Genomic DNA, 14,332 nt, shown 5'->3' on the forward strand with positions numbered 1-14,332 from the left:
TAGCCGCGACAGCACATCGGTGCCAGCTGCCCAGGGGCCTGCCGACGTGTGCTGAGCTCAGACCGCAGGTCAGGGAGGAGGGGAGGGGCATCAGGCACCTGGCCACCTGATGGCCTACAGAAGTCTAGAAGGCACGCATCTACTTGAGTGTCAGCGGGGCCCCACGCACACGTGCCATGCACACCCTGGCCGGCGTACCTCGTTGGAGTGGGTGCGGTTCTGGTGCTTGGCGCGGTCTGAGGCGTTGGAGAAGGCCTTGTTGCAACCCTCGTGCTCACACACATATGGTTTCTCCCCAGTGTGGGACCGCAGGTGGGTCTTCAGGTTCTCCAGGCGGGAATAGGCCTTTGAGCAGCCCTCGAACTGGGAAGAGGTGGGTTGGGTCAGCGAGGGGTGCCCCAGATCCAACGTAGGGCTGGCCCACTGCCTCCTCCCCAGATCCTCTCATCTGCTGTACCCCCCCCCCCCCGGGGCACCCAGGAGTACACATTTTAACAGAAATGTCCATCTTGCTTTCAGATTCTAAAATGACATCGGGCCACTGTAGAAAACTCGGAAAAGACGGAAAAGTGCAAAAAGAGAAAGGAAAGGACATGCCCGAGGACAACCACTGCCAACATGGAAACAAGTCTCTTTCTGGGGACTTTGTGGCTCATCCCCGGTTTTAAGTTTATTTATTTATTTTGAGAGAGAGAGTGAGAGAGAGTGAGAGAGTGGTGGAGGGGAGGGAGAAAGAGAGAGAATCAGATGCAGACTCCATACTGTCAGTACAGAGTCCAGTGAGGGGCTCCAACTCACTAACTGTGAGATCATGACCCGAGCGGAAGTCAAGAGTTCGATGTTTAACCAACTGAGCCACCCAGGCACACCCATCCTCATGTTTTATTTATTTATTTATTATTATTATTTTTATTTTGAGAGAGAGAGAGAGAGAATGGGAGAGGGTCAGAGAGAGAGAATCCCAAGCAGGTTCTGTGATGTCAGTGCAGAGCCCAGTGCAGGGCTCAGTCTCACGAACCATGAGATTATGACCTGAGCCGAAATCGAGTTGAATGCTTAACTGACTGAGCCACCCAGGCAGCCCTTATCCCCACGTTTTAAAGCCAAACTGGGAACACAGCAAGTATTTAGTTACATACTCCATTTGTTAAAATCAACGACACATGGTGAGAATCATCCCATATCATTAAAAACTCTTCGGAAATGTTATTTTAAACTGTTTCCAGGGGCACCAAAGCCCTAACCTCCGGTCAGAACTTTGGTGTGCATTAAAATGTGCTGAGAATGAAATCCAGTTTTCTCCGTGTCCTTGAGTGAGCTGGCCGCCCTCACACTTGCTATGGCCATGCTGGTCCCCATTCAGTTCCTTGACCCCACCAAGTTCTTCCCAGCACGGGGCCTTTGCACGCACTGTCCCCCTCTGGCTGGAACCTCACCCTGGCCCTGGCCTGGCTCACTCCCTCTCAATCTCTTAGGTCATTTCCTCTGAGAGCATTTCTCTGATGTTCTTAATCGTAACACTACCGTTTTCCCTTTATACTGCCTACCACAATTTATAATTATCTTCACCATTTTATTATCTGGCCTTCCCACCAGGATGCAAGCTGGAAGAGAGCAGGTATCATCTAGATCTTGTTCATTTTTGTGTTCCTAGTATTTAGTGTCTATGAAAAAATCCATTTTCGGCACTCAAGAAACATGAAAAAAAATTTTTTTTGTACCCGTTTATTCATCTTTGAGAGACAGAGAGAGACACAGCATGAGCAGGGAAGAGGCAGAGAGAGAGACACACACAGAATCGGAAGCAGGCTCCGGGTTCTGAGGGGTCAGCACAGAGCCCGACGCGGGGCTCGAACTCACGGACCGCAAGATCATGACCCGAGCCGAAGTCGAACGCTCAACCGACTGAACCACCCAGGCGCCTCAAGAAACATGTTTGAAAAGGAAGGAAGGAGGGAGCACGAGGGTGTGACTGAGACGGAGGGAGGGAGGGAAGGAGGAAGGAGGGACGGATCATCATGGGGGGTTCTGCACCTATTCCCAAGATACTGCACCCAAGATACTGCATAGGCATCTACTGTGCCTATGAAAACTGCCCTCAGCATGACACGGAAACCCCAGCAGGAACTGTCACACGCTTCACATCCTTGCCTTTATTCCTCACCAGTCTGACTGAGTACATTGGACTCCAAATGCCTTTGATCTGTTTCTACAACTCACAGCTCGTACCCCAGGGCTATGGCGAGCTACCACTTAGCATGTTACGAAAACAACTTGCCGCAAAGGGCCGGGAAGAGCAAAAATAATTTTGCAAAAGGAGGACAAATCTGGAGGACTGACACTTCCCAATGTCAAAATTCACTGCATTACTATCATAAGGGCAGATGGAGGGATCAACGTAATAGAAGAAATGAGAGTTTAGAAATAAACTCATATATTAGCATCAGGTGATTTTCGACAAAGGGCCATTCAATGGGGAAAGAAGAGTGTCTTCAACAAACGGGATCAGGACAACTGGACAGCCACGTGCAAAAAGAATGAAGTTGGACCCCTACCTCATACCATATGCCCAGACTCAAAATACATTAAAGACCTAAAGGGTAGAGGTTCCCTATAAAACTATATACAGATTTATATAAATAAGACTATGCATTTATAAACAATAAAACTCACAGAAGAAAACATAGGGGTAAATCTTTGTGACCTTGGATTAGGCAATGGTTTCTTTGATATGACACCAAAAGCTCAAGCAGTTAAAAAAGTGGACTTCATCCAAATTAAAAACTTTGGTGCTTCAAAGGAAACGATCAAGAAAATGAAAAGAAAAACCCCCAGGGGGGAGAAAATGCTGACAAATCATATATCTGATGAGGGTTTAGAACTACTGCAACTCAACAGTAGAGACAAATAAACCAGCTTGAAAATGGGCAAAATATGTGAGTAGACATTTCTCCAGAGATGATATACAAATGATCACTAAGCACATGAAGAGACGCTCAACATCATCAATCATTAAGGAAATGCTAATCAAAACCACAGTGAGATGCCCTTTCACATCCGCCAAGATGACTGTCATTAAAAGACAGGTTAGCAAGTGTTGGGAACGACGTGAAGAAATCAGCACCTTCACATATTGCTGGTGGGAATGTAAAACAGCGCAGCCTTTTTGGAAATGGGTCTGGCTGGTACTCTAGGTACATACACAAGAGAATTAAAAACACAGGTCCGCACAAAAACATGTACACTAACATTCGTAGTTGTACTTGTGCTAACAGCCGAAAAGTGAAAACACTGCAAATATCCATCAACTGATGAATGGATCAAAATACTAGGATCTATCCATACAATGGACAGTCGTTTAGCCATAAAAGGAATGAGGTATTGGGGCGCCTGGGTGGCTCAGTCCGTTAAGCTTTCAACTCTTGGTTTTGGCTCAGGTCATGATCTCACGGTTCTTGGGTTCTAGCCCCACATTGGGCTCTGCGCTGCTGGTGTGGAGCCTGCTTGGAATTCTGTCTCTTTCCCTCTCTCTTTGCCCCTCCTCTGCGCTCTCTCTCAAAATAAATAAATAAGCTAAAAAAAAAAAAAAAAAGAATGAGGTATTGAACATGCTACAACATGGATGAATCTTGAAAACATGCTGAGTGAGCAAAGCCAGACAGAAACACTACCCATTGTATGATTCCATTTGTATGAACTGTCTGGAACAGGCAATTCACAGAGATGGGGAAGTAGATTAGTGGTTGTCAGGGAATGGGGGAGGGGTGGGGAAGAGAATGGGGAGTGACTGCAAACAGGCACGGGGTTTCTTTTTGGGGGTGATGACGATGTTCTGAAATCAGCTAGTGGTGATGGCTGTACAACTTTGTGAACATACTAAAAATCACTGAATTGTATATATATATATATATTTTTATTTATTTATTTTTTTTTTTTTTAATTTTTTTTTTAACGTTTATTTATTTTTGAGACGGAGAGAGACACAGCATGAACAGGGGAGGGGCAGAGAGAGAGGGAGACGCAGAATCTGAAACAGGCTCCAGGCTCTGAGCTGTCAGCACAGAGCCCGACGCGGGGCTCAAACTCACGGACCGCGAGATCATGACCTGAGCCGAAGTCGGACGTTTAACCGACCGAGCCACCCAGGCGCCCCTTTATTTATTTTTTTAATGTTTATTTATTTTTGAGAGATAGAGAGGCAGAGACAGAGCGTGAATGGGGGCGGGGCAGAGAGAGGGAGACACAGAATCCAAAGCAGGCTTCAGGCTCTGAGCTGTCAGCACAGAGCCCGATGTGGGGTTCAAACCCATGGACCGTGCAAGATCATGACCTGAGCCAAAGTCGGACATTGAACCGAGTGAACCACCCAGGCACCCCTGAATTGTATTATTTTTTTAAAAGGGTGAACTTTATGGCATGTGAATTTTTATCCCAATTAAAAAAAGAAGTTAGCAACAAAGATAGCATATTTCATTGAATCCTGGCTACCACCTATTTTAAGACAGCCTGATTTCAGGGATATTAAAATATATGATATTATATTAATATAATATTAAATGTCTATCTCAGAATTATGAAATACGGTGATTCACGGGGAGGAGTTCCCAGAGGCTTCAGTTGCAACCACATCAGTACATCACTGGACCAACGGCCTTTTTATTTTTTATTTATTTAAAACATGTTTTTTAATGGTTAGCTTTGGGAGAGAGAGAGAGAGGCAGAGAGAGCGAGAGACACAGAATCCCAAGCAGGCTCCAGGCTCTGAGCTGTCAGCACTGAGCCCCACAAGGGGGTCGAACTCATGAACCGGGAGATCATGACCTGAGCCAAAGTCAGAGGCTTAACCGACTGAGCCCCCCAGGCGTCCCCCTTTGGCTCTTTTAAAGAGGGAGCAACTGTGTGGCAAAAAAAGGTCTCACCAATCATAGTCACAAATTCTGTTCACTCCATAAGGGAAACTGTCTAAAAGGTCTTTGTGTTCATTTTGTTCACTTAAAAGAAATTAAAAAAAAAAAAAAAAGAAATTCACCCAAAGTGATTTTGCTCAAGCTGTGAAACCACCAGTGAAACTTTTCTCTGTGCAGGGGTGGGGGGTGGGGGTGGGGGGCAGACCCCAGGGTGCTGCTAAGGGGGCTCCTGTGTCTGGGGTCTGCCAGCCACGTTAACTGTGGGGGTGCAGCCGTACCCCGGGGCCCAGGGTCACACGGACACAGGTAGGGAACACCGGCACACCCCCCCACTGCGGTGGCCGAGAGGCACACACCCAGGGGGTAAATCAGAGATCTGGGATGGCACACAGGGGCGGAGCCTCAAGAACCCCAGCCCGCCGGAAGGCGCAGGGCAGGAGCGCACAGGACAGACAACATGCTGGAAGGCTGGGTCCCCGTGATGCTGCCCGTGGCCTGTTCAACCCAAGTACACCTGTGGTCAGCCACGTCCAACCCAGCCCCATCACGCGCGAGACGCGGCAGGGAGGAGGGGCCACTCACCGTGCACTTGTGGGGCTTCTCGCCCGTGTGCCGGCGCATGTGCACCACCAGCATGTACTGGGCCTTGAAGGGCTTCTGCTCCCTCGTGCAGGCCTGCCAGCGGCACACGAACTCCTTTTTCTCCCCATGGATGTGCTCGTTGTTGATGTGCTGCGGGAGCAAGCCCATAGGGAGGGGTGAGCCCAGCCACCCACCCCTGCGGACCCCACCTACAAGGCGCAGACGCCCCACCCAGCAAGACCACCCCCTAGGCGCCAGGCCACGCCTCCTCAGGAGTTCTCATTAGCTGCCATTAACCCAAGATCCACTGGGTGATCTCCTTGTCTCGCTGCATTTCCCAATTCTCTGTCCTCAAAGTGACCACCTATGACGGGCAAAGTCATCCTGCTCACCCCAGGCTGGGCTCTAGGCTCCGGTGGTTATGATGATGCTCCTGGGCTGCAAACAGTAGGCACTAAATAACTGTAGTGACGCAGTCGTGCACTGTGGTTGGTGCACGAGATGCTTCTCCCAAGCTTGCTCCTATTGTCCCAGGAATTTTTAAATACGCTTTTTTATTCCAGTGGAAACATCAATGCATCCTCACCTCTGTCTTTGACAGTAACCTGTGAGATGATGGCTCTGCCCCTTTTGGCCAAGGCCCAGATGGTTCTGTGGCCTCTGCAGGGCCCAGGCAGCAAGGGTGGGTGGAGCTCGATGGGGACCCTGACGGTGGGCTCTGGGCACTGTGTGATGCTGCCCCTGGGACAAAATGCACGGACAGCACGATTGATCTGGAGGTATGGCAAGGGGGAGCCCTGCATCCCAGGGTAGGCAGAGCCAGCAAGCTGCCCTGAGTTGACCCTTTGGATTTTAGTGGTTTGCTTTGATTATTTAACTGAAGGCTGCAGGACTCACTGGAGCAGGGGTATTATTGCCTCTCGGCTTAGGATGTGTGGATATGTGTGGGGCCTCCCCACACATTAAGGACATTAAGGACTTTTATGTCCTTAATCTTTGAGGTGGCTTATTTATCTTGGGGAGTGAAAAAAGGTGGTATAAGTCACTCACACAGTAGTCTGAAAAAGTGTACTGGACCTTGCGTGCTTCCTCTTGCTCTAGGGCTTTTCTCTAAAGGCCACTGGAGAGCCTCCTTGCACCCCCCCCCCCCCCCCCCGCTGTCAAGGTCATGTCCTGTCTGTGTGCGGATAGGGCTGGGCTTGCTTCCCCCAAGGGGGACGGGGAGGGTGAGACACTCAGATCTCAGGGGCCTGTTCTCTCTAGCCCCAGTGCCTTTCCCCTCTCTTTTCTTGGCTCGTCTTCCAGCCGTCACTGCCTCCCACACACCACAACCTCCAATGCAGCAGCCATTAGCCACCTATGGCTCTTGAGCCCTTCAAATGTGGCTGGTTCCACCGGGGATGGGCTGTTTCAAAGATGGAGAATAAAAAAATAATAATAAGGATGTAAATAAAATATCCCACTAATTTTCGTTTACATTGATGACACATCAAAATGATAATCTTTCAGATATATTGGGTTTAAGTAAAATATATTATTCAAATGAACTTCACCTGTTTCCTTCTACTCTTTTTAAACAGTGTGCTGCCAGGTTCACATAAAATTATGTGCGTGGTGGACATTTGTGGTTGGCAGCGTCTTTCTGCCGGACCGTGCTGCTGCAGGTCTTTGCAACCTCTGGGGCTGTCCGAGAACTGAGCATGTGGGCCCTGGCAGCACCTGACCCGGAGAAGACAGAAAAGCGCTGGGCCCACAAGCCCCCGAGAAACAGGCCCGACCATCATGCATACAAATGCCCATGTTGGAACAAGTAAAATCTACAGCGCTTTGAACTTCCAGGGAAATCTTATCATATTAGCCTCACTTTCCATTTTTAAAGCCTCTCAAATGATAAAAATGCTTCCTGACAATGCCTTTCATTTTTTTCTTATTGGTTTACTTAGCAACAAATTGTTAATAATCGACTGGGGGCTCCAGCTCGCCCGTGTGCCTGCCACCATCCATCTTCCCAGGGAGCGGAGAGAGAGTCACAGCCGGCAGAGGGGCTGGCTCTCTTTTCATAGGGGGCTTCTCTTTCCAGGGCCAGGCGGAGGTGATCACCTCTGCCCACAGGGACAGTCCTGGGCACAGGCAGAAGGCTGCAGCTGAAGCCCTGCTTCCCCCGACTGCCTGTATCTGAGGAACTCCCTTTCTGCTCTTGGGGGCTGGCTTGCTCACCACTGTGCACACCTCTTATGTCTGCATCTCTGTTCCCCCTCTGCCCACCCCCACCGCCGCCCCACCCGGCCCCTCGTGGTCCCACATGCAGTCCTCTCTCTCTTTCATCTAATCTCCTCTGTCCTACAACTCACAGCCCCAGTGGCCCCTTCTCCATCTCGGAATGGGTTACCCAAAGACGTGGAACAGGTTGAAAAATTATGTTCGAGTTCCAGAAGGGCTTAGGGCAGCCCCATTTCACAGGTGCTATGTCAGCCGCGACAGGTTTGCTGGGAAATTCTGATCTCCTGTGTCCTCACACTTTGGGGGGGGGGAGGGCACCCCAAAGAAAAGAAACCCTGGGTATTTGAAAGCAACTGGCATGACAGGAGGAAGCAGAGGGAGAGGGCAGTGTCCTAAATGCGGAGCCCACAGAGCTGCGGAGAAGCAAACCCCTTTGGGATGGCTTCAGGATGTGAGCAGTGTGAATCGACCCCATCCAGCAATCTGACCGGCAGGCTGCTGTGGGGCTCATCAGTACAGACTCTCATTCGCCAAGGAGTGTGTGGGTTCGTGGGGGAGCAGGGTTGGGAGGGTGATTCTTGAAGTTAAGCTCTCTTCTGGATGGAGAGGACAGACACCCGCTCAGGGCTGCTGTGGGGAATAGGGAGGAGGGGGCGGGAGGCTAGCTACCATGCATGAAATGCCATCTGCTAAGTGCTTATGTGGGTATCACACTTAACCTTCACAACTTTGTTGGGTGGGCTTCACCCCCATTACGGGAGGAAAAAAACTGGGGCTCATGGAGGTTAAGTCACTTGTTTGGAACCACTCGGCGAGGTGTGGTGCAGCCAGCCTCTGCTCTCCAAACCGCACAGGTTACCTTTTGACTGCCATCATATGGATGCTGCTGTAGAACAGTTTAGAGTGGGGACCAAGGGACATGACATGAGGGGGCACCCAGGTCCCATGGCCTCTCTGGTGTCCTGAGCAGACAGTACCAGGTATTTCTAAGCAGCCCCCTCTTGATAATGGTATTAACACCCCATCTGTTCTTGTGTACATTGGGTCTCTGTGAATGGTCTCCAAGAGGAAATTACTAATTCCTTCCTCCATGGGAGGACCTTCTTTCAGGTTTCAGGGTCTGTGTTTATAGATGCTCGCTGGTTTAACTAATCTTATTTCCCTCTTTGCACTGGCTGCTAGGAAGCTCAGGGGAAAAAAAAAAGATATTTATGTGAATTATAGCTCAGAGCACATAGCTTTTTTTTTTTTAAATCCATTCCACACCTGGCTTCATTTATTGTTCCTTTCTCCTTAATTTTCTCATTTACTTACTTTTGTTTTAATCTCTTATACTATGTATGTGTTTGTAGGCCCCCTTTTAGAAGCAGGCACGGCCCAGATAAACAATTAGGTCTTCCACTTGCAGAGGATGTGGCCCCGGCATCTCCTAAAGCCGCCTCCCCCAGCCCCTTCTCCCCCGCAGAGGGCCTGAAGTTCTGTCTGCTGGGCGGGCTGCTGGGGCTTAGAGGCTCACGTGCACCAGCTGCTCCTGGGTGTCGTACTCCTTGGTGCAGTCTTCCCAGTGGCAGTTGGTCTCATAGATGATCACTTCGGCCTCCTGCTTACAGTCGTCCCTGTCCAGGTCTTCCTTGAGGTCAGCCAGCTGCTCCTGGGGGAGGAGCAGAGCAACCCACGTGAGCCACGTTCAGCCACCGGGCCCTGACGGAAGGTCACTACTGGCCCCGGGCGGTCTATGCCAAGGACCCTGAGCTGGTATGGGTGTGGAGACGCACGCATACACATGCACGCACCCGTGAGCACACATGCATGCACTTGTACACACACACGCATGCATACGTACATGTATGTGCTCAGCCACTTTCTCAGCCACTTTCCTCAGCTAGCTCCCACCCATCCTTCTCCTGTTGCACAGCTGTCCTGGGGCCCCTCCTTCCTCTCTAATGCTGGCTTGTCATCACCAAAGTGTCGCATCACATCCTGGGTCAACCGACTTGGCGAGGAGAACAGGAGAAAGGAGGGCAGTGACTTTCGCTTATGTGGTTTGGTTTCCTCCGGGAGAGCCAGGGTGGACCCGCATGCGATCGCGGTGGGGGCGTTTTCATGTATAGTCTGCACGGGGTCTGCTCCCGCCTGGAGGCAAGAGAACAGCCAACAGGCATCTGGCCTGGCCCTTCAGGCGACTCACTCTCACACTGTCCCCTCCCTCCAGGACACAGAGCACACCCCGATTCGTGCCCAGGGTTACTGGCATGGTCACCCAGTGCCCATCCTGTCCTCCCCGCCACAGTCCTAAGACGTGGGCATCTGTGTTCTTGCATCACCGCCAGGAAAATGGGTTCAGGGAGAGGCCACCTTGCTCTCTGCAGGGCACTCAGTGAGTGACAGCCCCCATCTGCACTGGCGTCTCCTCATCAGGACAGGGCCCACGTGTGCCCTGTTCAAGGTGGCAAAAGAAAAGCAGGGGACACAGGGGCAAAGGAAAGGCTGGGAGTGGGAGCGAAGGGGGAGGCACAGACGTGCCAGGCTGGGACAAAAGCCACAGGATGTCAAGGATTCCCCGATATCGCACTGGCTGGCTGGGGCAGGCTCAGAGCAAAGCCAGGCAAAGTGGCAGATGTTAGAACGATGGAATGCTTTCCATTTCACACTATCTACAAAACAGCAGGACTATTCTGTTTTTCCCAAGAGCCTCGGGGGGAAACATTTATAGCCCAGATTAAGGGGGCTGACCTCCCCCACAGTCAGAAGCCCCAACCCCTATGGGCTCTAGAGACCACGAAGCGGAGGCTGTAGCTCGCCCGTGAGCCTCATTACTGATGCTGAGTCCATTTCTGTGAGTGGGGAAATCTGCCTCGTGGCTCCCCGGGCTGGCGGCAGACTCACGCCCCTGACCGACTTTCCACTGGAGCTGCAAAGCTTCTGGTTGCTTCTCAGAGTACTTTCCAGTGAACGCACTTGCCCTGAAAAGGCAAACGATGATGTGCAGTATCCTAAGCTCACGGGCAGCGCTGGGTCCACATTAAAAGGAAGTGCAGGTGCGCCCCTGCCCTGAACCTTTAGCAATGGGGGAGGTCGGTGGGGCTGTGGCCCCCTACCCCTGCTCTGCACTGTCAGAAAAACTGCAAACAGGCTTATTATTTCTGTACGTCCCGCTTATTTGAAAGAAGACTTGAAGGAGCTGCCAGGTGGACATGTGAGCAGAAGATGGCGCGGGGGCAGGGGGTGAGCTCGGGGCCTCCAGATGGGGCTGGGCATCATCCTAGCCCACGGTTTTGAGGGCTTAAACAGAGCAGGGATTCATTATGCCGCATGCCTGCCAAGGGAAAGCACGCCCATCCACCCTGCAAATGAGACAGGTCACTGAATCAGGACCCTGAGTGACATAGTGACAACCTCTTGTGATAAACAGCTTTCCTTCCACGGACACATTGGAGGAGCCAGGCCAGGTGGGAAAGAGGGCCCTGTGCTGCCTTTCTGGGTTGGAGGGGCGGGGCAGGGGCTCCCCGGGGCTCCGCGTCTGTCCTCACAGTTCCAGCATGTTTATCTCCCCTGGATATGTGCCGTCCTCATCAATTTCAACGGCCCCCGATGATGGCCGACCTCGTGGAAACCATGCATCATGCGGAGATGCTTTGGCGTCAGCGAGGGGAGAAGAATTTGTCACCAACTCCTCTGTTTGCCTGACAATAACAGGACCCAATATTTCATAAAAATTAAGTGCCCAGAGCATGCCCGATGGTTTACAGGTTTGATAAAGGATGGTCTGACAGATGTAGGGAAGACGGGGGACAGGAGGTCCCCTGCATCCTTGGTGTCAAAGCTGGTGATGCTGTAGTAACAGATGGAGACCATGCCACTCTCAGAGGCCTGGGGGGGGCGGGAGGCTCGCCCGCGGGGTCAGCACTCACACCAAGCCCTTCCTTTCCATGACAGGCCTTTGCTACAAGAACTGGGACCATCAGCCTGCCATCTCGGAGCATCTGAATAAGTGGCAGGATCTCCAAAGGGACTGGCACAGGGGTTTCAGTCCCGCAACAGACCTGGGCTCTGATTTGCTCCCTCCCTCACCTTCCTGCCAACAATCATCTTCCTTGCCTCCCCTCTGTACCGTGCTTCTCGCTCCCTCAGATGTACATCGAGTCATTAGAAATTCCTACTTCATAGTGACTTTGCATCAGGCCCCGTGCAAACCCTACTGACGTGGGGCCGAATCAGCCTCGTCTCCCAAGTGCAGCCTCTCCAAAGCTTTCAGCGCAGTGCAGGCTACAGGCGACATGAGCTAGGAGCTAGGATGGGCGTCTGGGCACACGGGAGTCCTACTAGCCAGGAGAGTCAGGAAAGGTGGAAGTGGCAGTAAAAGGGGCAAGGTGGGGGGTGGAGTTCTAGGGACGGGGAGCAACTGGACAGGGGCCACAGCCATTCAGAGGACAGGAGTGACTGAGTGTGACTGGGGCTTGTGTGAGGGGCTGGGGTGGGGATGGCTGCATCCCCAGACATCCATCCATCCATCCATCCATCCATCCATCCATCCATCCGTCTGTCTATCCTTCCATCCATCTACCCATCCATCCATCCATCCATCCACTCATCCATCCATCTATCCACTCATCCATCCATCCATCCAACCACTCATCCGTCCGTCCGTCCGTCCGTCCGTCCGTCCGTCTATCCATCCATCCGTCTATCCATCCATCCATCTATCCACTCATCCATCCATCCATCCACTCATCCATCCATCCATCCACTCATCCATCCATCCATCTATCCATCCATCTATCCATCCATCTCTCCATCCTCCCTCCATCATCCATCCATCCATCCATCCATCCGCCCATCCGCTCTTTCACGCAGAACGTGTTTGATGAGCATGTAACATGCAGGGTGCTGGGGACACAGCTCTGGTCCTCCCTGAGCTCACGGTGTCCCCGCCCTCTCTGGTTCACTCATTCATGCAGGCAGCTGTCCGTTCGTCCATTCACCACCAGGGCCAAGGTCCCAGGTCCGCTCACCCAGCTGAAGGACGGCCAGGACAGCCAGTAGGTTACCTGCGTCAGGGTCAGTGGGGAGGCTGGCCGCAGGCCCTCTGCCTCTGTCTTGACCTTGCTGCGCTTATGAATTACGATGGGGTTCACGGTGCTGCTCACAGCGGATTCGCTGTTCTGCTTGTTCTGAGGGAGGGAGCAGGGGAGTCCGTCATGCAGAGGCAGGGTGGGGACATCCCGAGTTCTGTTTGGGCTTTACCTCAGGGATCCTCCCCACGTAGGTTGGGCCAGCACTTCTGTTTGAAGTTTCAGAAGCTGAGTCTCCCAACGTGGTCCTCTGGCTGGGGGGCACAGCCACGAGAGAGCCCAGAGCTCGGCCTTCCAACCCCCCTCCTCCCACCTCCCTGGGAATGGAAAAGAAACCCTCTCTTTGCGAAATGCAGGACACCTTCACTCCTGTTCCAACAGCCTCAGCTTCTCAGCCCTCTGGAGCAGGGGGTCTTGAAGCATGAGAGCAGGAGAACAGGGCCGGGCCAGCCCGGGGAGCAGGAAACAAGAGCCTGGTCACAAGAGCTGATAGCTACTGTCTGGAGGGAGGTGCCAGGTGGACACCTGGAGCCCTGGGGTGGAGAGGGAGGGCGTCCTGGAAGAGGGGCTGCTCCAGACAGGGTGGGGTCTTGCCTTCGTCCCAGCACATGCTCACCTCTGGGCTCCGCCCTGCCAGGTGGCTGGCCTGGGAGGTGGCGCAACCTCGAGAACTGTCATCGTGAACGTTAGCCACGATCCGGGTCCCCACGGGGCTCTGTGCACCCAAACTCAGGTATGCGCACAATGACCCGATTAGGCGGCAGGCCCCACTCCGTGCATGCGTTAGCCCAGGCTGAAAGATGCTTCCAGCGAGTTGGGGTCCAAAACGCAGTCTGGCGGAGTCCACAACTGTGTCCTTCCACGCCCCGATACTGCCTCTAAAACCATTTCCTCATGTGCAAAATGGGGCTTCATTCAGCAAAAAATAATGGCGCTTACTGTGTGCCTGGCACTGTACCAGCACGCCCTGCCACACTGAAGGCCTGCTGGAGAGCTCAAATAAGATGGCCTTTGGTCAACCTAGGCTCTAAGTACCGAGTACATTGTACTCTGTCTGCCAGAGCCTGAATTCTAGGGTTGCTCCGTCTACTCATTATGTTGATAGGACAGGCGACCACAGAATTTATAGGCCAGGCACTTGCCAGCGGAAGTGAGGGTGTCAGGACCCCGCCCAGGTCTCCTGATCCAGCATCCGGCCCTTCTGATCCTGTGGCCTATTGCCAGAAGGCATCCCACCAGCCACACCTGAGCGGGGAGTCCTTCCACAAGTTCCCGGCATGAGACGGCAACGATCAGCTCTCGTGGGGCCTCGGGAACCCACCTACCTGGGTGGCGTCGCTCAGACAGGTGGCGCTGCCGCTGAGCTGGGTGGGCGTGGCATTGATGGAGGCGAGGGCCATGGGCTGCTGGGCCAGGAAGGTGGGCGAGGGCTGGATCAAGGGCGGGGTGTGTCCGAAGGCTGAGCCCAGGCCCCTCTGCTGGCTCAGGATCTGCTGGTAGGCCACCGGGTTGATGGGGTGGGGGAAGGTGAAGGCTGGGCTGCAAAGGAGA

At 52.5% G+C, this 14,332-nt stretch overlaps 1 protein-coding gene across 4 annotated transcripts in view; it reads right to left on the minus strand.

Annotated features, from left to right (window-relative positions):
* GLI2 (GLI family zinc finger 2) overlaps positions 1 to 14,332 on the minus strand; it is a 256,148-nt gene that overhangs the window by 8,698 nt on the left and 233,118 nt on the right. For all 4 annotated transcript variants that reach the window (XM_027056004.2, XM_053214887.1, XM_053214889.1 and 1 more), the window contains 5 exons: positions 14,107 to 14,320; positions 12,758 to 12,880; positions 9,226 to 9,360; positions 5,490 to 5,639; positions 199 to 363 (listed from right to left, as the gene is read on the minus strand). In XM_027056004.2, the coding sequence (XP_026911805.2) occupies positions 199 to 363; positions 5,490 to 5,639; positions 9,226 to 9,360; positions 12,758 to 12,880; positions 14,107 to 14,320 (787 nt within the window). The remainder of the gene's footprint in view (positions 1 to 198; positions 364 to 5,489; positions 5,640 to 9,225; positions 9,361 to 12,757; positions 12,881 to 14,106; positions 14,321 to 14,332) is intronic.

Source organism: Acinonyx jubatus, chromosome C1, assembly GCF_027475565.1.
Source record: "Acinonyx jubatus isolate Ajub_Pintada_27869175 chromosome C1, VMU_Ajub_asm_v1.0, whole genome shotgun sequence".
Lineage (NCBI taxonomy): Eukaryota > Metazoa > Chordata > Mammalia > Carnivora > Felidae > Acinonyx > Acinonyx jubatus.